The sequence below is a fragment of the Lacerta agilis genome, chromosome 5 (genome assembly GCF_009819535.1).
Source record: "Lacerta agilis isolate rLacAgi1 chromosome 5, rLacAgi1.pri, whole genome shotgun sequence".
Lineage (NCBI taxonomy): Eukaryota > Metazoa > Chordata > Lepidosauria > Squamata > Lacertidae > Lacerta > Lacerta agilis.
In genome coordinates this window covers 89,816,149-89,838,536 of record NC_046316.1, presented here as the reverse complement: position 1 = coordinate 89,838,536, position 22,388 = coordinate 89,816,149, and the positions used below count along the sequence as shown (strand labels likewise).

Sequence of the window (22,388 nt, the reverse complement as noted above, 5' to 3'; positions counted from 1 at the left end):
GAACTTCAAGTGGAACCAGAGGACAGAGAAATGGGTACTTTGGGAGAATCTGTGCCCAGGCCAGGGTGGGAACCAGATGGGCTGCAGGTGACCGAGTTGCCCCAGCAAGGTGACTTCAGGCCGGAGTCCTCAATGGTGCCATTGGCCATTACCCCTTCAGAGCTGGCCTCCCCACTTAGACCGCAGGTACCGGAGGAACCTCCTGGGTCACCCATTCGGGCACAGGAACCACGACGGTCCCAACGGGAGCGGAAAAGGCCAGCACACTTTGATGACTATGTTTGTCCCTTTTGTTAGGAAGATGGGGGGAGGAGTGTTATGTATTGGGTTTAACACATGTTATGATTCTAACCAATCGTAGAAGCGTAGGTGGACGAAAGTTCTAATGGCAAGCTCTGTCAACTGTCAACTGCCAACTGGCACTTCTTGTTGGGGCTTTCAGAGTGTGTTATTGTTTAATATGGGAGTGAGCTGTTGAATAAATGAAGTTACATTGGGCTTCTGACTTTTCCTGAATATTTAATAGAAGAGAAGGATAGTGGAAGTTGGGTGAACGTCTGTTTCAAACTTCTCCCCCTTGCATTCCTTAACTGTGATAAAGGATGCGAAGCCTTCAGATATTCCATAGTGCCTCCACACAATCTATCCTGATACCATGTCCGGTCCTCAACATGAAGTTCCGGGTTCAATGTGCTGATATAGAGTATATATTTTATAATCAAGCATACATGTACAGTAGCCATCAAAGGAAGTTAACCTTCTTCAACTGGAGAAGCTGACAGTCTTGCTGTTAGGAGTCTATTAATCTTAAAGATGCAATAGCATATCTCAATATCTCAGCATGGGGGGGTGTTGGAAGGGGGCTGGAGAAGAGGGAGGGAGGAAGAGGTGTGGGAATGTGTGTGTAAGGGAGATTTGAAAAAAGTAAGGGGGCGGGGGGGAAGGGGAGCGAGAGTAAGAATGGAGAAGCAAAGAAAGGCGCTGAAGAGGAGGGAGTAAGGAGGCATGGGGATAGGGATGAAGATGAAAGCAGGGGCATGAAAGGGCTTGAAGAAAAGGAGGAGATGGGGTGAAGGGGGAAATGGATGCAAAGCAGAAAATAAGAGAGAAGAGGCTTCAGAAATAGAGCTGCAAAGGTGAAAAGAGACCTCAGTAGTTGCGTGGGATGAGATGGGAAGGGAAGGGGAAATGCTAGGGTGTTCATGTGTCAGGAGCGGCAAAGGGGTCGCTGAGTGGAGGAAGCCCCTAATATTTTCCTGTTTTATTATGTGTTGCAACGAGGAACTGCACAGAGTTTATAAGGATGGGGATGTGTTGTAGCCCCTATTACAGCCTCTTGATTGAGTTCTTTGACTCCTTCTGGCAGCCGGAAGCTGAATGCCCTCAGCAAGCTGGTTAGGAAGATGAACATTTCAATCATTGCCAGCTGCATTCCCAAACAAATGCGAGCCCCTGAAGAGGAGAAAAGGAGAAGGCAGCAAGTGAGCAATAATTTACTTTCCCGTGTTCATTGCTTTGTTGCTATAAACATTCCACATAACACTTTGGCATACTAGAAATAGGATACGGGAATCATCAAGGCTGCTGTCAATTTCCAAGCCTGGTCACTGCTAACCTTTCTTCCTTCTTGTTATACTTAAGTTTTGTTCTGTAATTTGAAGTTCCCTATCTCATATCAAGGAAGATACATTCAGGAAGAGGATGGATGGCAGATGAAGGGCCCTGTGTGAGAGGCAGGGCAGAGAAGATTGTGCAGGGCTAGAAGCCGTGGTAAGAGGGTCTAGCTCTCAAGTGAGAACTGGGAGGGCTCACTTTTCTGTGTGCAGAATAAGGATGAATATTTAATTTTGTTAGAGGACTTTGTAATTTCCTTTATTTCTTTTATTTCATTTCTTCCTTTCCTAATCTTTTTTATATTTTCCCTTTTAGATTAGCATGGTTTATATTGTTTCTCACGGTGAAAAATGTCTTCTGCATTTACCTGCACCAAATGGCAGATATTCTTCTCTGTTCACGAATTGTCCATCCTTGTCCAAGAAATGATTTGGGTTGAACTCTGCAGGTGTCTCCCATCGTGTTGGATCAAAAAGAACAGAGCGCAGATCTGGAAAAATAATAGTCCCCTGCAATGAAGAAACAATTGACTTGGGATGCGTTCAGATCAACACATTTCTGGAATGTCCCACACTAACCCAAGACTAATCCTTGCAGAGACCAATCTGAATAATAATAATAATGCATTCAGATCAATACTTTTTTTGGGGTCCCACACTATCCCAAGACTAATCATTGCAGAGACTGAACTGAATTATTATATTTTTTTGGTGGGTGGCCATAAAAACTTTCTGTACAGGCAGGAACACAGGAGGACCTTCCCCCACCTCTTTTAAAATGAAAGCTGACAGCCAGGCTGAGAGCTCTGGCCACTACATGCTCCTCCCCTGCTTCAAATGCCCCATGGAATGGCACTTGCCAATGGTGAAACATGTCTGCAGGTGGAGCTCCTGCTCTTGCCCTTCAGATTTTTGACTAGACAGGGAATTCCTGTATGGCTGGCTGTATCTCTCAATATGCAACCTTCTGCTGCTCTTTGCTCTTGGGCTACAGGAGTGCAGCAGTATCACACTTTTATACCTTGGGAATGAGAAAACCACGCAGCTTCAAATCCTTTGTACTTTGCCTAGGGAACCCAAAAAAAGGGACATATTTAAAGCGCTGCATTTCATGAATCACAGCATTGGTGTAGGGCAGTTTCTTCTTATCTTGATAGCAGATTGAGTGATCAGACCCTAAAACATCTTCTATTTCCTTCTGCATTTTATCTGAAGAGAATGATGGAAAAGGAAGGTTTATTGTGAATACTGCATTTTATTTCAGATGGACATTTATTTCCCTTCAACATATTCCAAATATCTCTGTGAATGACTCCCAGTTTCTTGCATTTATAGCCCACCTGGTCCTCCAAGGAGCTCAAGTCAGTATACATGGTTCTTACCCACTCTAGATCCCAGGTGTGAAAAGGTTGAAAGTGAAGCTAATCTCAGTTGTTTCTGGGTTATCAGAGCTGGCTGGATTTGCTGAAGGGCTCGGATCCAAGGCTTTTTGTAGTGTGTGTGTGTGTGTGTGTGTGTGTGTGTGTATTCTTCACCCCAGCCCCCAATATTTCCTACTTTGTTTCATTAAGGACCTCTGGGCTGTTAAGTCCAGGAAGGAGCTGAAGGAGCCCATGTTTATTCATAGACAGCTTTCCAGGTCATGTGGCCAGCATGACTAAACCACTTCTGGCACAACTGGACACCATGATGCGTGCCAGAGCGCATGGAAACACGGTTAACCTTCCTGCTGCAGCACTACCTCTTTACTTACACTGGCATGCTTTCCAACTGCTACATTGGCGGAAGCTGGGACAGAGCAACGGGAGATCACCCTGTCATGCGGATTCAAACTGCCGACCTTCTAATCAGCAAGCCCTAGAGGCTCAGTGCTTTAGACCACAGTGCCACCTGCATCCCTCATGTAGTGGAGCACGGGGAGGCAGGGATGAGGCTCTGTTACTTATTTCACAGCAGCAGCATTCTTGTACATTTGCAGCATAAAGAAACTGCTAACAGATTTGCAAAACAAAGCAGGTTGTGGTATGGTTTCAAACTGGATGGGGGAACATGTTGATTCCTGCATTTCCGGGGGTTGTATTAGAAGACATTTGGAGTCCCTTCCAACCCTATCATTGTAGGCTTCCATGACGACAAATGACAGAGCATTGCCATTAAACTCATGTCCAACTATCAACTTCCTAGAGACATTTTTTTTGTTACTTGGCTATTCTGCTCATTCGGTGAATTTAGGGCAAGGCCCATGGTTTCCCCCAGTCCCAGCTTTCTGGGCATTTTACATTTTTGCTTCTGTTATTTATAGGTTCCAGAAACTATGTAGGAAAATGTTGGTGGGGGGAAATTATCTTTCCAGACATGTAATTCAAAAACATTTAGCTTATTTCAATATTGTTTGCCTTCCATAATTTACATCATAAACTCACTTTTAACTCTTTCCGACATGAAACCTTAAAAAAATTGTGCTCCACCATAGTGAACAAGAGGCGTCCTATCTCTTCTCTCTCACCTTGGATATCTGGATGGCTTGCCAGGAAGAGAAGTGCCCATTTCAGAGAACCGGTGGTTGTGTCTGTCCCTGCTACAAAGAGGTCAAAAATGCACTGAGCCAAGTTTTCTTCATCATAGGTGGACTCTGGGTCATTCCTGCTCTGGTGTTGAAAATGGGGAAAGTGACAAGTCATTTACATGCATTACAATCTGTCCTTCAGCACTTACTTTATCTTCTTTCTCCACTTATTACCATATCACCCACACATGCTTCATGAGAGGTGGGGTGTCTTCTTACCCTGCCTGAGTGGGAAGCTCCTGCCACCACCACCCTACTGTTGCTGCCGTCACTCACTGGATCATCACCTTGTCGTGGTGAGTGGGCTTGTATGTTCCTATGACCCTTGTGAGTGAAGCTGTTGGGAATCTTGTACGCCCAGCAGGGTCACCCAAGGCGGTAAGGTCAAAGGGGAGGAGCTAGACAAAGAATGATCCAAGAAGTCGTCAATGGCAGAACAGACGGGTGATAAGTGGTATGTTACAACAGCTGTAAAGGTGGGTGAAGGCTGCAGCAGATAAGAATTTATCGGTCATTGTGACTACTCATGCCATTGGAATAGAGAAACTTGAATTCAAGAGACTCGAAGAGCAGGCAAGGGACAACTGAAGGAAGAAAAAGGAAGTTACACATTCTCCTGGAAAGGTCTATCTGAACAAGAACGTCAAATACATGGAGTAGGCTTCGCTATAAAAAAACAATCTTGTGAAGCTCCTGTCAGAAGTCCCTACCAGACTTCTGGTAAACTCATCAAAAACCAACAGGCTACTATTACCAACACACTCATTTGACAGAAAAATAAATTTAAAACTTCATGGAGGCATCCTCAGTCAAACCACTGGCACCTCTTAGACTATGTAATTGTCCATGCTAGAAATTTCCATGATGTGCTCCTTAGCAGAGCTATGAAGAGTGCCAACGTCTGCTGGACAGATCACCAACTAATACGCTCCACAATAGCTATCAAAATTATACCTCAACACAGGCTTCAAGGAAGGAAACCAAGGTGCCTTTGGCCCAACATTTGTATGGCTCACAAATTGGACTCTGCCAATCTTAAGATTCTCGAAACAGTCCAATCAAAATTCCTTAGATCCTTATTTGGTACCCCTAAGAGTACACCTAATGTAATACTAAGACAAGAGGCAGGACTTCCCAGAGTTGAATTAAAAGTCTGGGAACAAGCAATATCCCTCTGGTTGAAAATTCATTATAACCCAAAGGGAATGTTATCTCATTTCCTGGCCACAACCCCTTATCCACCTTGGTTTACGCAAATTGTTAACAAGATCAAACTAAATCCTGAAGACCTTTTTAATGGAACTCTGAATAAAGCAAAAACAATTATTACCCAGAGACCTTCTGACATCGAATTGCAAAAAGAAGATGCCCCTCTCCCTGAGAATTACAGGTGCCTAAAATCTTGGCTTAACTTTGCAGCTGCCCCTTATTTATCCAATATCACTTATGAATCATACAGATGGGCTTTCTCTAGAGCCCGATTTGAGGCGATGCCTACAGCTGTATTGCACGGCAAATTCTTGCGGGTGCCAATTCATGAGCGTCTTTGTCCATGCATGTCCAATAAGGTGTAATCTGTTACTCACATTCTTCTATTTTGTGAACTTTATAGTGAAGAGCGATCTCGTCTTATACTACCCCTTTTATCAAAATTTATACCCTTGCAATATTATTTGGAATTTTGTCCCGGAATTTTACGTAAATTCCTTTTAGAAGACTCTTCAAGCTCAGTATCTTATGCTGTGGCCAAATTTTGCACCCTAGCTATTAGAAAACGTAAATCTTTTTATTGAATAATATACTATAAATTCTTTTTGTGCTATTTTCTCTCTGGCCTTTTGGATTTTGTCCTCCTGTGATGATGTTGCTCGTCTTTTGATTGGAGTTGTAATAAAACTGAACTGAAGGAAACTGTGCCAATAAGAAAAGAAATCTATGCCAATGCTAAAGCTGAGGTTCAAATAAGAACCAGAGAACAAAAAAACACCTGGTGGATTAAAAAATAATAATCTGAAGAGATCCAGCACTTAGCTGACATTCATGATGCACAGAATTTCTTAAAAGCCACAAAGATCATGTATGGGCCAATAAATCATGGCATATGCCCCCTACGCTCAGCAGATGGTTGTTGTTGTTCAGTCGTTCAGTCGTGTCCGACTGTTCGTGACCCCATGGTCCGTGACACCAGGCACGCCTATCCTTCACTGCCTCTCACAGTTTGGCCAAACTCATGCCAGTCGCTTCATCCTCTGTCGTCCCCTTCTCCTTGTGCCCTCCATCTTTCCCAACATCAGCAGCAGATGGTACCACACTTCAAAAAGATAAAGAAGCTATTGCACTGCGCTGGAAAGAACATTACCAACATCTCCTTAACTGCAACTTCCTCATAGCTGCTGAGGTCCTCTCACAAAAACAAGTTAGAGATGAGCTCCAAATCTGGGAGAGTTGTGTATAGCCATTACCCAAATGAAAAACAACAAAGCCAGCGGACCTGATGGGATAGCTGCTGAAGTCTTCAAAGTGGGTGGAATTGAACTTACACAATAACTTCACAAGCTCATAAAAAAAAATCTGGGAGAGATAAGAAATCCCAGCAGACTTTAGGGATGCCAAAATTATCAATCTCTTTTTAAAAGGTGACAGAATTGATTGCGGAAACTATTGAGGCATTTCTCTATTAGCTGCCGCTGGCAAAATTCTTGCAAGGATCTTAGCAAACCGTCTCTTAACAATATCCAAGGTGACCCTTCCTGAATCCCAAAATGGTTTTTGGCCTTCTAGGGGGAGGGTGGACATGATTTTCACCACTTGACAGCTTCAAGAAAAATGCTGAGAGCAAAACCAACCCGTGTATATGGTGTTTATTGACCTAACTAAGGCTTTTGACACTGTAAATCGTAAAGCCCTGTGGACTGTCCTTCTGAAGATTGGCTGTCCAGATAAATTTGTGAACAACATTCGGCTCCTCCATGATAATATGACAGCAACAATCGGGGATAACAATGGCTCTCAGAGTGATCCATTCACATAGAATCATAGAATCCTAGAGTTGGAAGAGACCACAAGGGCCATCCAGTCCAACCCCCTGCCAAGCAGGAAACACCATCAAAGCATTCCTGACAGATGGCTATCAAGCCTCTGCTTAAAGACCTCCAAAGAAGGAGACTCCACCACACTCCTTGGTAGCAAATTCCACTGCCGAACAGCTGTCACTGTCAGGAAGTTCTTCCTAATGTTTAGCTGGAATCTTCTTTCTTGTAGTTTGAATCCATTGCCCAGTGTCCGCTTCTCTGGAGCAGCAGAAAACAACCTTTCTCCCTCCTCTAGATGACATCCTTTTATATATTTGAACATGGCTATCATATCACCCCTTAACCTTCTCTTCTCCAGGCTAAACATACCCAGCTCCCTAAGCCGTTCCTCATAAGGCATCGTTTCCAGGCCTTGGATCATTTTGGTTGCCCTCTTCTGGACACGTTCCAGCTTGTCAGTATCCTTCTTGAACTGTGGTGCCCAGAACTGGACACAGTATTCCAGGTGAGGTCTGACCAGAGCGGAATACACTGGTACTATTACTTCCCTTGATCTAGACGCTATACTCCTATTCACAGTGGGATCAGGTGTTAAACAGGGTGGTGTTATTGCCCCAACTCTATTCATTATTTTCATTGCCATGATCCTACACTTTGTTGAAGGGAATCTCCTTTCCAGAGTAGATATCATTATCAAACAGATGGAAAGCTGTTTAATCTGAGCAGGCTGAAAGCAAAGATCACCAGTGTTGAACCAATGATTCTTCAACATCAATTTTGTTGGACTGGTCATGTTGTGCGGATGCCTGATTATCATTTTCCAAAGCAACTACTGTATTCTGAACTTAAAATGGAAAGTGTAATGCTGGTGGTCAACAAAATAGACTGTCTTAAGACAAATTTTTAAAAATGTAGTATTAACACCAACAATTGGGAAACTTGCCTGCCTGCAAGCGCTCCAATTGGAGAACAATTGCCACCCCTCCTCGCTGGCCTGCCCCTCTCCATGCCCCGGCTCCGCAAGCCAGCCAGCGGCGGAGCTCGGCATTGAGGCAAGGGGTGGGTCAGTGAGGAGGGGGTGGCACCCCTCCGCGCTGGCCCGCCCCTTGCCTCCATGCCGCGGTGAAAAAAGCCGCTGGAAGGGGGGACTATTTTCGGCGCTGCCGGGGTGGAGCTGCAGGGGGGGCCAGCGAGGGGGGGTGACACCCCTCCTGGCTGGCTGCCCCTGCAGCTCCACCCCGGCAGTGCTGAAAATAGCCTTTAAATTTTTTTAAAAAAAAATTAAAGCCCAGGGGCGAGGCCACCGCCCGAAGTGTCAGCCCCAGCAGGGAGCTGCCGCCCCCTTGCTACGCCCCTGATGGGATGCAAACAAAGCGGTCCTGAGTGTGAAGGATAACAGAGCTTAAAGAGTTAACAGCTCTGCTATGACGCTCTGGCCACTGGGTGGGGCTGTTCACAGTTGACAGTTGGAAACAGTTACTGGTTTCTTTTGGCCAGGAGAAAGCAATGTCAGAAAGTTCTACAGGAAGTATATCATGTTACTAATAGAAGTTAACAGTTTGGAATAAACTGTGTCAGCGTTGTATTGCTGAGAACTTTTCACACAGGGAGGCTGCGAAACGCTGCGGTTAAAGGCTGCTGAGATAGAAGTAACTCTGCTACGTTTTATGAGCCAGCAAACATGAGAGGCGCAGGAGAAACGTGCGGGCGACATTTTTAGGTTCCAGTTTTCAATCTTTATTTAAAAACTTTCACTGGTTATGGCTGACACAGTTTATTCCAAACTGTTAACTTTTGTTTGTGTAGATTTTTCATTTTTGTGACTGTAGGTTGTTTCTTGTTTTATGATTGGTTGATTTGTGACTGTGGAAATGGATGAAAGCCCGCCATCCAAACAATGACTATCATCAGTGCAGGTAAGAAATAAATTTAATTTTAATTTTTTATCAGCTACAATAGTGTCTTATTTATTTTATAGTACAGTACATTGATTATTGCTTTCATTTTATGAATCAATGGCCGCATTAGATAGTAAAATTCATATTAAATTGCTGTTTTAGGGGTTGTTTATAAAAGTCTGGAATGGATTAATTCGTTTTCAATTACTTTCTATGGGAAAGTGTGCCTCGGTTTTGGAACGCTTTGGTTTTGGAACAGTCTTCTGGAATGGATTAAGTTTGCGAACCAAGGTACCACAGTACTGGTTTCCAGCCTAGGGATTAGTATTCACATATAACAGGGAATATAATGATTCCTTGAATGAGCACTCTACAGTTTTGAAGCAGATACGCATTCACATTCACATTTGTACATGAAAATATCTATCCTTTCCTGGCAATTTTAGTAAATGCCTATGTAAGGATGTCAACTCACTTTAGCAATTAAAATGATTCTGAGGGATTTTTTTTTGGGGGGGGGAGATATTGGTGTCCTGGCAAGATATTAGTATTCATTTATAACACGGAATATAATGATTCCTTGGATGAGCAGCATTCAGTTTCAAGCAGATACTTACTTTCTCCATCTGAAATAGATAGAAATCAATGAGATCCTGTGGCTCATGCAGAGACTGATTCTCCTTATGCTTCTCTATCTCCTCCTTTGCAAAAGAACGCACTATCTCCAGGCAGGTGAAAGCCTTCTTGTGGGGCCCTGGGAGATGATTCATGAGCCATGGGAGCATTTCATAAAGCTAAAGGGAAGATAGCAGAAATGCTGCCATTACCATGAGGAAGCTTGGTCACATTGTTTGTGCTTTGGGTTAGCACTTTAAAAACATGATCTGCATTATTCTTCAGGGCTAGCATATTAGTTTGAGTGTCACTAAGAAGAAGAAAGGTGTCTATAGCTTCTCTGGAATCCCACAATGATTGGATTCTGTGATTGGTATCTGAAGAAGTGTGTATGCACACAAAAGCTCACAACAATAACAAACTTAGTTGGCCTCTAAGGTGCTACTGGAAGGAATTTATTTATTTATTTATTTATTTATTTATTTATTTATTTATTTTTCAGCTACGGCAGACCAACCCAACTGTAACTGGATTCTGTGAATTATCACTAGCTGAAAATGTGAAAGAAAACTAAGGCTCAAAGTATTTTCCCAACTCCTAGGTATCATTCCAAAACTGGGCAGAATCACAGGACCCCTCCTGGAACAATTTAGTGCCATTTTCTGGTAGGTGGAGGTGGGTGGAGAATAGGGATGAGGGGAAATTCAAGTAAGTTTCATGAGTACTTTTTTTTTTTACTGATTATTAATGGATGTAGAAATGTGGAGAGCTGAACCTAAATTTGTGTAAAGGGTTTAGTTGGGTCATACAGAAGGGGGCTGCTTTCCTCAGCAGTAGGGATAGTGCTTGAGTTGCTGGTCTCCCTTTCATAAAAAAATAATTCCAGCCAAGGTGGGGGCTGCAAGGGCCTCACCATGGACGCCATCATGATTGCCATTGCTAAGTGGGTAGAGAGTAGACACGTTTAGTTTTACATGATGGCAACAAAACTATGTAATTCCCTTCTTGAGATTATTTTGTTCACCTCTGTTCCCCTTGGTGGGCTCTAGATGACCTGTTCTGAAGGTCATTGTTCCATTTTTATCCCATCTTTTCTCCAAAGAGTCTCCTGTGGTGGAAAAAGTCTTCTTTTGTTTGGGCGGGGTTGTTGTGTGTGTGTTTTTATCTCAATGATTATCATGAGAAATTGATCAGGCTGTGAGATAGTAAGTAGCCCTTATCTCAGATCAATTTAAACCTGATCTCACTTCTCCAACCCTCTATCCTCTATCATAATGGATTCCAAAATACTGCTGTGTGGTATTAAGGGAGATCTGTTTGGCTTAATAGGAATGGAAATGACTACTCACAGCATGAACGAAGCCACATATAAATTTTAGGAGAAAATCCATAGCTTCCATCAGCTTCTGGAACCTTTCATCTTCAAGAGCAAACCGGTGCCCAAAAGCCACAGCACATATGACATTTGAGACTGAATTAGCGATGGGCATGGAGGGGTCAAATGGTTGACCTGCAAAATAAAGTTATACTTACGTTAGTTCAGAGAAGGGGACAACAGAGGAGGAGATAGTTGGACAGTGTTCTCGAAGCCACTAACGTGAGTTTGACCAAACTGCGGGAGGCAGTGGAAGACAAGAGTGCCTGTCGTGCTCTGGTCCATGGGGTCATGAAGAGTCAGACAAAACTAAAAGACTAAACAACAACAACAACAAGTTAATTCAGCTGCTCGTGTTCATACTGAGAGTGGGATTTCATGGTGGCCATGGGAAACTGCTGGGATCTCTATTAGGACAGAGGTAGTACACCAATACATCTCCATATGCCAGCTCAGTACCATCACCCATCATCACATACCCTTTGAACGTGCAAAAACCTCCACAAGCTGATGGGCCTCCTCTGCTACTTGGTGCTCCATGCCTTTCTTCCCCAGCCCCAGCTTCCGCATAGTAACTACACCAAAGCGTCTCTGTTGCCTCCAGGTGTGACGATTTGAAAATATAATACCTATGCAAAATCAATGATAAATAATTACTTACAGAAAAGTTACCATCTCATAACAAATAATGTTTACTGAAGTTAATGCCCTTGCATTTAAGAGCTGTTTAGTCTCTCTAAAGCAATAAATTACAATATGATGCAGAATCTGTCTTAATTTATTACAGAAGTATTTCTATGAAACAGGCCAGCATTACTTGCTTTACACAATGCCTACCAGAACCTCACTTTCTATTGCCTTTTATCATTCAGAAACTTCATCACTGGTTCATGCAAAAGTTTTGGCTTTCCCAAATAGAACAGAAGTCAAGTGGTCCCAGAAGTTCCTGCACTTTACAGTATCAGCAAAAAGTGAGATTTCTCAACAGCTGTACCATTTTGATTTTTGAAGAGAAAACTGGTATCTGATACAGTGGTAATTCCCCCCCCCCCCCGGGTAAAATCCGCACAGGACTGTGCCTCAAGTAGCTTCCTTTTTTAATGAATAATTTTGTATTGCCATACATACCGGTATATGAAATCTTTACATAATAATACATATACATTATATTTGGACATTTACATTGCATTTATAGATTTACAATTTCACATTCCCTCCCCCCCTCCCCCCTTGTTTCTTCCCCTGTACCTTCTTTCCACCCGTGTGTGACTTCCTTATTGATTTATGGTCTTCTTATTGAGATTATTTATTGTATCTTAATAATTTAGACATAAATTGTGTATGGTTGCTTAGCTTAACTTAACTTTGTGAACTCAGTCTATACATATCAATAAATTCTTTTTGGAGCATCTTTTGATCATGTATTCATCTACACACTTCCATTCTTGTTTGAGATTTTGATTAGATTGCATTGTAATTGCTGCCATCATTCTTGCTAATTCAGTCATTAAAAAAATTATTCTGCCAATCTTCCAATGTTGGTACTTCTTCTGATTTCCAGTTTTTTGCAATGAGTAGCCTTGCGGCAGCTGTTGCATATTGAAAAATTCTCTTCAAGTCTCTGGGGATGTCATTTGTTATGATTCCTAAAAGGAATGTTTCTGGTTTCTTACCAATTTTTTTAAAACATTTTTTTTCAATTATTCATGTATAATTCCCCCAAATTTCTTAATTTTATCACATCCCCACCAGACATGATATAGGGATCCCTCTGATACCGTGTATCTCCAACACAAATTTGATGTTAATTTATAGATTTTTGCCAGTTTTACAGGAGTTAAATACCACCTGTAAAACATCTTCATTATGTTTTCTTTGATAGCAATGCATGCAGTGAAGTTAATATCTGATTTCCAGAGTTTTTCCCATTGATCTAATGGAATCACATATCCAAAATCCTGTTCCCATTTAATCATTACTTCTTTAATCTGCTCATCTTTAAGTTCCCATTCGAGTAATAAATTATACATTTTTGAGGGGGGGGGATTATTCAGAAGTTCTGACTGGAATTTGGATTCTTCTTTTTGGAATCCTACTTTGTTGTCAGAATTAAATTTATCATATAATTGATAGTATTGTAGCCAGGTGATACAAAACTGTATAAGTTCTTCATATGGTTTCAAATGGAATTGACCTTGCTCCTCCCTTACGAGTTGTTTATAATATTGATAAAGGTCTGCCAGAACATGAGAGTGGAATGGAAAAGCGGGGGGCAGCAGATGAAGAAACGGAGAGAACCTCCACACAGGTGCCTGGAGGAGTGAAAGAGTCAAGTGATGGAGCTGTGATGTGAAGGAGAGGAATGAAACCACTGACAGAGAGATCAAGAAATATTCTGAGAGTGGAGAGAGAAAGGATTCTGTGCACAATTTGGAGGGAATTTAGAGGGAAAACCTATCAGGTTTCTGGCGATGCTATTGGGAAAAGAATGGAAGTGGTGGAAATGGAAGGAGCTCTTTTCTTTCTCTCTTGCTAAATTAGGATGGAAAATCACTGCCTACAGGAAATGGGATCACAAGATATAAAACTGGGTGTAAAATAATGAACATACAACAAGTAAATAACTATGGATTATTTTTTAATATTGTATATGACTACAGTGGAGAAATTCCTATTTAAATAAAAAATGAAGGATTTGTTTTTTAAAAACATAGAGGAATGGTTGGAATTTTTTGGGAGATAAAGTCACCATACTGGAATGGAGGAAGACTATTGGGTACATGCATGAAGGGGATAGCTGGCCTGTGTGAGAGGCAGAGAAAGAAAGATCTCCCAGAGTGGCAGACTGGGAGAAGAAAGGGAAGCACCCAGGTGAGAGCTGGGAGGGTCCACTCCCTTCTGTGTGAGACAAGAGTTAAGACCTACCTTTAAGAGAGGGCTTTGCATTTCTTTCTCTCTTTCACTTTATTTATTTATTTATTTATTTATTTATTTATTTATTTATTTATTATTTAGATTAGTTAGTGTTGCTGAAAAGTTTCAATAAAAAAATATGGAAAAAGAAACAAACCAAAATCAGCCAATTATTCCACACTGTTTTTAAGGATATAATGTGTGCTGTCAACCAGTTACTACTTCTACTGATCCAACCAGACAGTTTTTGTTTTTGTTTTTAACTGAGGATGGATTCTGCACCATATTCTTTACAAGAATGTAGTGCATCAATGGTGAATTTATTCTGCTTTGTTAGTTCTTCTGCAACGCTTCCTGAACACTACCACATTATTGTTGTCTGGGGAAACTATATGTATTGCAACAAAAGTGGGACAAAAATAAATTTGTGCATTTGTAGTTTTCAGCAGAAAGTTAAAGGATGTGACAGAATGGAAATGAAACTGTATGACCACTTCAGAATCTTTGCAGGCATAAATAGTATTGAAAATGGAGTTGGATATAACCACCTTGAAAGTATCATGTGCATAAATCATTATGAATGTGTAATCAAAAAGTTTTCTGGGGGAGCCCTTATCACCAGCAACAAACTGTGTAGTTAGTGATGGGAATTATTGGGAAAGCCAGCCCCATGGTAGTAACTCACATCAGGGCTTTCAGAGTGACTGTCCCTGTTCTTTGGAACAGCATTCAGAATATGACAAGCACCCGCTCTCTGTACTTTCAAGAGAGAAATGAGGACATTTTTGTTTCAACAAGCTTTTCCAGCTGGGTGAAAAGGTCTCTTCAGTAGGTGTATACTTTGTGAGAGTGTGTGAGCTTTCAAGGTTAAAAGCTCAGCAGTGCGTCCTGCGTCACAGGGTGTCGTTTCACACATCCGGGTATTATGTACAGGTATCTGTGTAATGTGAGATGCTGTATGATAGTCTGTTGTCGGCTCTCAGCCAGGATTTAAGTGTTTTTGCCTGGCTGAGTGCATTTTTACTGCTTTTAATAAATCTTTCGTTTAACGAGCTGGGAGTTGCCGTGATTTATTGAAAGAGCAAAACACAGATGCAAGCTGCTGCTTTCGCTCAACTCTGCTTTGAAGGAGAAAGGAGAAAGACTTTAAGGCACAGCGGAATGGGCAGGACATGTAGTGTGTCGCAGCTAAAATGCCGGTGCTCATGGAGGTTTTTTCATCTCATGGCTCTGCTGGCTGCATCGTTAACCAGGAGGGTTAACGCCAACATACTTTGTATGGTTTTAACCCATATTTAGGTGTGTGTGTTTTTGCACTGTTTTAAAACCTTTAAACTGTTTTTATATCTCTGTTAGTTGCATTGAGACATAGATGCAAAAGGCAATTCATAATTTATAATGATGATAGTAACTATGTGATTGCAAAGTTCACATGTTATGTTTGCCACATGAGTCCATTCCCCAAAACATGTTGGAAGAGCTTGCTGAGAGAAGCAGTGTTTTGTGCTTCTTAGAGATGTCACAATCAACCAAATCTTCACATGTGCTGAAGCCAGGTTTTCATGCACACAAACGAATGTGTCCTTTGATAGCATGAGGACTAGCCACTCTGAATGACCTCAGCCCCTAGGTGTTGGCTCCTAGGTAACCCATTTCCTGTTGTGTGTGCAACAATAACAGAGAACCTTTGTTCTGTTTTTCTGGACAGCCCTTTGAAATTTCATCTTGGGAAAATACCAATAGAAATTCTCATTCTTCACTACTTACCCTTTCCTTTAGCTATAGTCATAATGAAAGGAGTCTGCGGTCTCTCATCAAATTCTTCAGAGTGGTCAATGAGAGCTTCTTTCACTGCTTGGAATCCAGACAGTACTACAACGGGTAGATGTCCTATCCATAGGGTGAAAATATTTCCGTGTTGCTTTCCCAGCTACCATTTGGGTCAAAAGAGAGGAGAGAAATGATGTGTTCAAAAGACATAGTTGGATATTTCAACTTAATACGTGAGCTTGAGCCTCCCTCCCCTCTGCAGCTTCTCACTATGTGCAGTTCTCTTGCTATAGATTGAGTGTTGGGCGGGGGGGGGGGGGAGGCTCAGTTAATTTCATTGTACACAGGTTGTATATTGTACATTGACAATAAGGGTATCATCATCGTCATCGTCATCTTTTCCCTTCCTCCTCCTCCTCCCCTGCCTGCCTCCCTCCCTCCGATAATTCCAACCCATTTGTTTTACTCCCTCCTTTCCATGTTGCCTCTGAATAGGATCAGAGCAGCAGAGACACTTCATAGTGACCAGCCCTCCAAAGACAGACAAGTAGATGCACAAGTCATTGCCAGAAAATGATCTTGCCACAATCTTTGTGTGCGCAGGGATGTGGAACCTGTAGCCCACCATATGCTTTTGAACTATAACTCCCACCATCCCTGACTATTGGCCACGATGGTTGGAGCAGATGGGCATCATAGTCCAAAACATCTGGATGGTATCAGGTTGGCATAGGATGGGCTAGAGCACTGGGTCAGTTTTCAGACCTACAGTGGATCATCACTACAGTGGAGCATCACCACCATACAAATATATGGCAAGGAATTAAGATGATACATGTCTGGGCTAGAGATTATTACCAATTCCAATGTTTTAAAAGTGAATATGTTTATATCTGACGGTTGAGTAATTTTGTATTTTTTGAAGAATTTTCACTGAAAAAAGGCTCATAATTGTATTAAATAAACAAACAAATAAAATAAACTATGGTCTGACAAACAGAAAATGCTTGTGGAGGAGGCAGTGTAAAGGTGCCTGTTCTGTTTGTCTCTTGTCTTCTCTAGTTACATGTGAGCTGCTGCTGGGAAAGGCTGATGTGCTCCTGCTTCATTGCCAGTTGAACTTGTTGCCCTTCCATCTGTTGGAAGGGGAGAAGTACAAAGTGTAATAAAAAAAAATTAAGGTCTTATATATATAATAAATGTTCATAAATGTACCAAGCAAACACATACATAAATATATAAACCACATGTCTGAAGCAGCACAGGAAGGCAGTCCTGAAACCATTTTGACTCCCAAACTGACCAAATGTTTCTCTGCAAGGAGGGAGGGGGTGAGGGAATCTTCCCATTGTCTCAGGAATTAAAGTGATTACCATGTCAAAGGAATGGCCAGACTACCAGGAAAGGCAATCAGATAAGGCATTATCAGATAACCTGACTGACAGGAGGTAAGCAACACACTCAAATTTCTGTTGTAGACCGCCTTTTCTGTGATGTAGGTATGATGTATATGGTGGAAGTGGTCTAGGGCTACACCCCTTCTGTGATGTATGTATGATGTTTCTGGGGGTGGTCTTGGACTCCAGGGCCAGCAATTTAAATGTCTATATAAAGGCAGGCACACCTTTGTTCTGGGTCCTTCTCCAATCTCCTGTGTGTGAGGGGAGCACTCTATTGCAACAGCTTTAATAAAGATCAGGCTTACTAGTTGCTTTGCTTCTTGATATTCTCTGGTTGGGCTCTGTTATTTTTGCCTACTGATGGAGAACCTACAAAGGACTCTGTAAGGGCTTTTTTGTACCCCATAAGGGAATAAGGGCAGATTTTGTTTACAACAGCAGCATTCTAGGCCATGTGGCAATATGCAATAGAACAGAAGGAAGACAAGATCAAGAACATATTGTAATAAGCTGTTTTATTAATTCAGCTTCTTGTGTTTTGTGTTTTGGAGATAAATGCCCTTCAACCAGCAGCTATAAACAACACACATAATGACATTAAAACTAATATAAAGGGGCAAGATTCTGAATAATACTGAAAAGCACAAAACCATACAAAGTAGGATAATGGCAGCATGGGTAGCTATGGGAAATCAGGGGAAACCACAAGACAACATAAAATACAAGTTCAACTTTAAGTGGTAGCAAGACTTCCTTTCCAAGTGCCATTAGTTTCAATGCAGTTGGTGCTTTCTAAATGGCTCTCTCACAGCCCTGCCCTTGTAATCTTGGTGAGAGTATTGCCTGGAGATTAGCACTTACTGTAGGCTTGCCATACATCAGGAAAATTCCTGACATTTCCTGACAGGAATCGGCAAAATGTTAGGGAACACCCAAATGTATGGCAACCTGATCAAAAAAGCTCAACAATTTCCTAAAATATGGCAACTCTAGTTTACTGCAGAGATCCTTTAAGAAGAATTTGGTATTTTAGTTTATAATTTGTTTTTTAAATGTGCTTCTGGTTTGAGTGAAAAAGGTTAAAACTTCCCCAGGCTTAAGAAATTGAATAGCACATGAAGGTTGGTACCTGCTGAGAGGCTGCCATGAATAAATGCTGAGAAATTATGTAGTCAGTCTTTTTTGTAATAATAATGTTTTTAAATATATTCAGCTGCTTTCGTACACTTCAAACCCCACTGTGGTCTTTGCATATGGGAAATAACTTTTTTATATAGACTGGGAAGGATTTCCAGTCTTCTTTAAAAGATTCTAAAGTTGTATCTTTTATCAATTTTTGCTATCTCTGCATATTCCAAGATTTTCATAAACCATTCTTCCTTTGAGGGTGTTCTCTCCTCCTTCCTCAGTTTAACAGTATACAATAAATATTTTGATCAGTAATTTTTAATGTGTATTTTCAACTTTTATATGGTTTGTGCTTTTCAATATTATTAATAATATTATTTATATTATTACTATTACCGGTATTACTTACCACTTCTGACAATGAAGGCTTATGGCATTTACCATTTTAACCCATGCTATTGTTTAAGCTGAAATATCACAATTGTTGGGGGAAATAGATAAAACAATTACTGACATCAATAAGTACCTGAACGAGAGTATTTTCATGAATCTTGAATGCAAACAGCCACATGGCTCCAACGAGAGGAAGCTGGAGAGGTCCTGGAGGGTAATGTCTGCGGGACCAAAGCTGTTTCAGGTAGTGCAGAATCAGAAGAACCACCAGCAGAGCAATGAAAAATGCCCACATCTCCATCCTTCTCTTGCTGTCTCTTTGTCCTTAATTCTTTCTTGGTTGCCTGCTCAGGTTCAACTCTCTTTCTCTAAGGGCTTTTTGCTTTCCTCAGAGACATCAGCAGTACTCTCTGTTTATATTAGCTCAGTTATTAAAAACAAATAAGCAATAAGGGGTGTGACACCATATGCAAGGAGCCTTGGAATGTGATTGCAAGTCATGTAATACAATCAAACACTATAATCATTCTTATATGAGTCACGCAGATAAGAGGGAGTGTGATTTACACCGGGCACGTCAAACTCCTAAGAGACGGTGATCTACTCCCATCATTAAAAAAAAACTGTCATTGGAGGGAGGTGGGGTGGGTGGGTGGAAGGGAAGGATTGCCCAGAGTTGTCAAGCTTTGTTGGGGGTGGATTGACCAGGCTTTTGGGGAGGATGCAGACATTCATTGCCCACTTTGATTCATCCCGCGACCAACCAGGTTCAGCAGGGCATCTACCAGTTGGACAGGACTGATTTATATGAATTGCAATGAGAATGCAGGCTATCTTAAGACTGATTTTGTGACACAAATATTTGGGAAATTATTTTGTACCAACCATTCATGTAATAAAAATGAATATGAGAAAAGCCTTGCCAGATTACACCACAATCCTCACTAGTGCAAATGCCCATGGGAAGCTCTCAGGCAGGACTATAGAACTCACCCACTATTGCTCCCCAGTATTGGGTGCTGAAAGGCATCAAGTGTCTGATCCTGGAAGTCCAGCGTTGTCCATGGGTGCGATGGGAAGCCTGAGCCCTTTGGCCCCTCCCCCCTCTTGCTGCCTCCTTGGTCTCTTTTCTCCCTTGAAAAGTGCATAGAGCTGAAGGAGGAATTTGAAAGAGTGATAGGATTTCCTTCTTCCTCTTTCTGATCCATATGTACTGGATCAAACTTTTACCCAGACTCTTAGGAAAAGCAAAGTGTGCATGTGTACATTGTCCCTCCCTCCCCCTCTTTGGAGGGGTCTCATCTGGGAGAGTGGGGACTGACTCAAATGCATGGTTCCCACCACACTAAATTCACTACGCTAATTCATTTATTCCCTCTTTATTCAAAATTCCAAATGTGCTCATTGGCTTTAAAAAGTTGGTGATTCCCTGCTCGAAGTGGAAGAGTAACACCCCTGAATAATTTCACTCCTTATAAAAATTAGATCTCCTTTTATTCCTGAGTTACACCAAGATTCCGAATGTTCCTTATTTGTCAAGGCTTCTATCGCTAAACATGGGGAAAAAAATGTTTGTTAATATAGTTCAGAGAAATGATGGGTAAGAAGCATAGGTGCCAACATCTATTGGACCCCCCTAATAAAATATTTTGAGGGACCTTCTCCACCCATGTTCACTATACACCTTTAGGCGCCAGGCAAAAACATTCCTTTTCAACCAGGCCTTTGACTGACTTGATCTACATGCGGGGTCAGCAAACTTTTTCAGCCATGGGCCAGTCCACTGTCCCTCAGACCTTGTAGGGGAACAGACTATATTTTGAAAAAATATATGAATGAATTCCTATTCCCCACAAATAACCCAGAGAGGCATTTTAAATAAAAGGACACATTCTACTCATGTAAAAACATGCTGATTCCCGGACCGTCCGCCGGCCACATTTGGAAGGTGATTGGGCCGCATCCAGCCCGCGGGCCTTAGTTTGGGACCCCTGATCTACATCTTATACCCTTTTAAAAATGCTGGCTCTTTGGGGGATTTTATTGGGTTGTTTGGTTTTGTTTTCATTTTATGTATTTGATATTTTATGTGAACTTCCCTGAAACCTTTAGGTATAGGGTGGTATAGAAACTGAATGAATGAATGAATGAATGAATGAATGAATGATGTTGACCATCAGGGGTGGAGAAGGCTGAGAAGCTCTTCCTCCTACTGCAGTGGAGGGGAAGGGTGGAGGAAGCAGTCTTGATGACCTAGAAAGTCCAGGAGTGGTCAAGGAGAATTAACAAAGACACATTTCCACTGTCTCTCTCCTGACAGAGGTCACCATACAGGGCAAAACAAGCAGTTTGTGTGCCAAAGCTGTGCCTAATCCGGGATTGGAATGGATCTAGAAAATCAGTTTCCCCCAAGAGCTCCAAGTGAACCATAAAAAAGGAATGAAACTGATAAAAGGTTAGTGGGACAAAAAATAGTTTTTAGGGACTTCTTAAGAACTCCAAGAAAGTGGGTCAAGCAACAATCAATTGTGGGGCCACCACTGAAAATGTCATTTGTCACTGGTACTCATCAAGCTGATTGACCTTAGTGCACAATATCTAAATCTGGGAGGTTCTAAGGCCATGGTGACCTTTCTAGCTATGTCTCAGGGAGCCACCCAGCAATAAATCACGTAGAGTATGATAATAACTCTTTACTAGAAGATAACTCCTATTAGAATAATTGGAATATTAGAAGAAGCAAGGCCTGCTGACAGGTGCCAGGCCACAGCAACTCTCTTCAGTAGGACTTGCCCCCATGAGGCAGTTGTGGAGGATGAAGACCCCCTCCTTCCCACAGCTGTTTAGCTCACGTCCTTCCCCAGGTCCTTTCCAAGCAATCTAAGACTCCACTGATGCGCCTGTCTCTGCTCCTGCCTCTTCATCCCTCTTCTGGTCCTGGGAGACACCAGGAGAGGGGAGCTTGTTGCAGCCGGAGGGGGAGACACCCTGACTCCCTCACTTGCCTAACTCATCTCTGCCTCTTGGCCTCCCCTGTCTCCTACTTCTGCCTCTTCTGCTTCTGGACTTCTCTCTGCCACAGAGTCTCCCTGACTCACCACCAATCCCCGGGCTCTCAGTCTTCATCCCTTGGTGTTCAGCTACTGCATGCCATCCTGCCTCAAAACTCTCAGTGATCCCTGGCCTATGGACTTGTGCCCATAACATATGTGCTTGACTCACGGTTTATTATGTTCCAATGAGAAACAGAGATTGTACTAATTCTTACTATGGTTACTACTTCTTTGTGGGGTGGGACTTCCGCATTTGAAAGATATTTTGATTATTATTAATATTTCACCTCCTCCATTTTGGCCCTGCATATTATAGATCAGATTCCAATTTGCCATGTTGATTTGGTAGTTTGGGCCAGCTACAGGCCTTCTTGATTGGCACAGGTCTTGTTAATCCTTGTAAATCTGGTTCTTGGGATGGGTTGGCACAGGTCTTCTTAATCCTTGTAAATCTGGTTCTTGGGATGGGTTGTGGATGGAAAGTGCCTCTGATTCCATGTTAGAGTACAGCAGTAGAGAAGTACAAGGACAGTGCTTCTCAGAGAGACTCCATCAGGCAAGGCCTCCTTCCACCTGCCTTCCTTCCACCTGCCTTGCTCCACCCCTGCCATGGGACTCTTCATAAGGGAACT

At 42.1% G+C, this 22,388-nt stretch overlaps 1 protein-coding gene across 1 annotated transcript in view; it reads right to left on the bottom strand.

Moving 5' to 3' along the window:
- Nucleotides 1-967: 967 nt before the first annotated feature.
- LOC117047551 (cytochrome P450 2J6-like) overlaps nt 968-22,388 on the bottom strand; it is a 55,953-nt gene continuing 34,532 nt past the window's right edge. The window contains exons 10-18 of the mRNA XM_033150827.1: nt 18,837-18,938; nt 15,780-15,942; nt 11,579-11,728; nt 11,074-11,234; nt 9,727-9,903; nt 4,120-4,261; nt 2,635-2,822; nt 1,982-2,123; nt 968-1,452 (exon numbers count right to left, since the gene is read on the bottom strand). Of these exons, the coding sequence (XP_033006718.1) occupies nt 1,265-1,452; nt 1,982-2,123; nt 2,635-2,822; nt 4,120-4,261; nt 9,727-9,903; nt 11,074-11,234; nt 11,579-11,728; nt 15,780-15,942; nt 18,837-18,938 (1,413 nt within the window). The 3' untranslated portion in view covers nt 968-1,264. The remainder of the gene's footprint in view (nt 1,453-1,981; nt 2,124-2,634; nt 2,823-4,119; nt 4,262-9,726; nt 9,904-11,073; nt 11,235-11,578; nt 11,729-15,779; nt 15,943-18,836; nt 18,939-22,388) is intronic.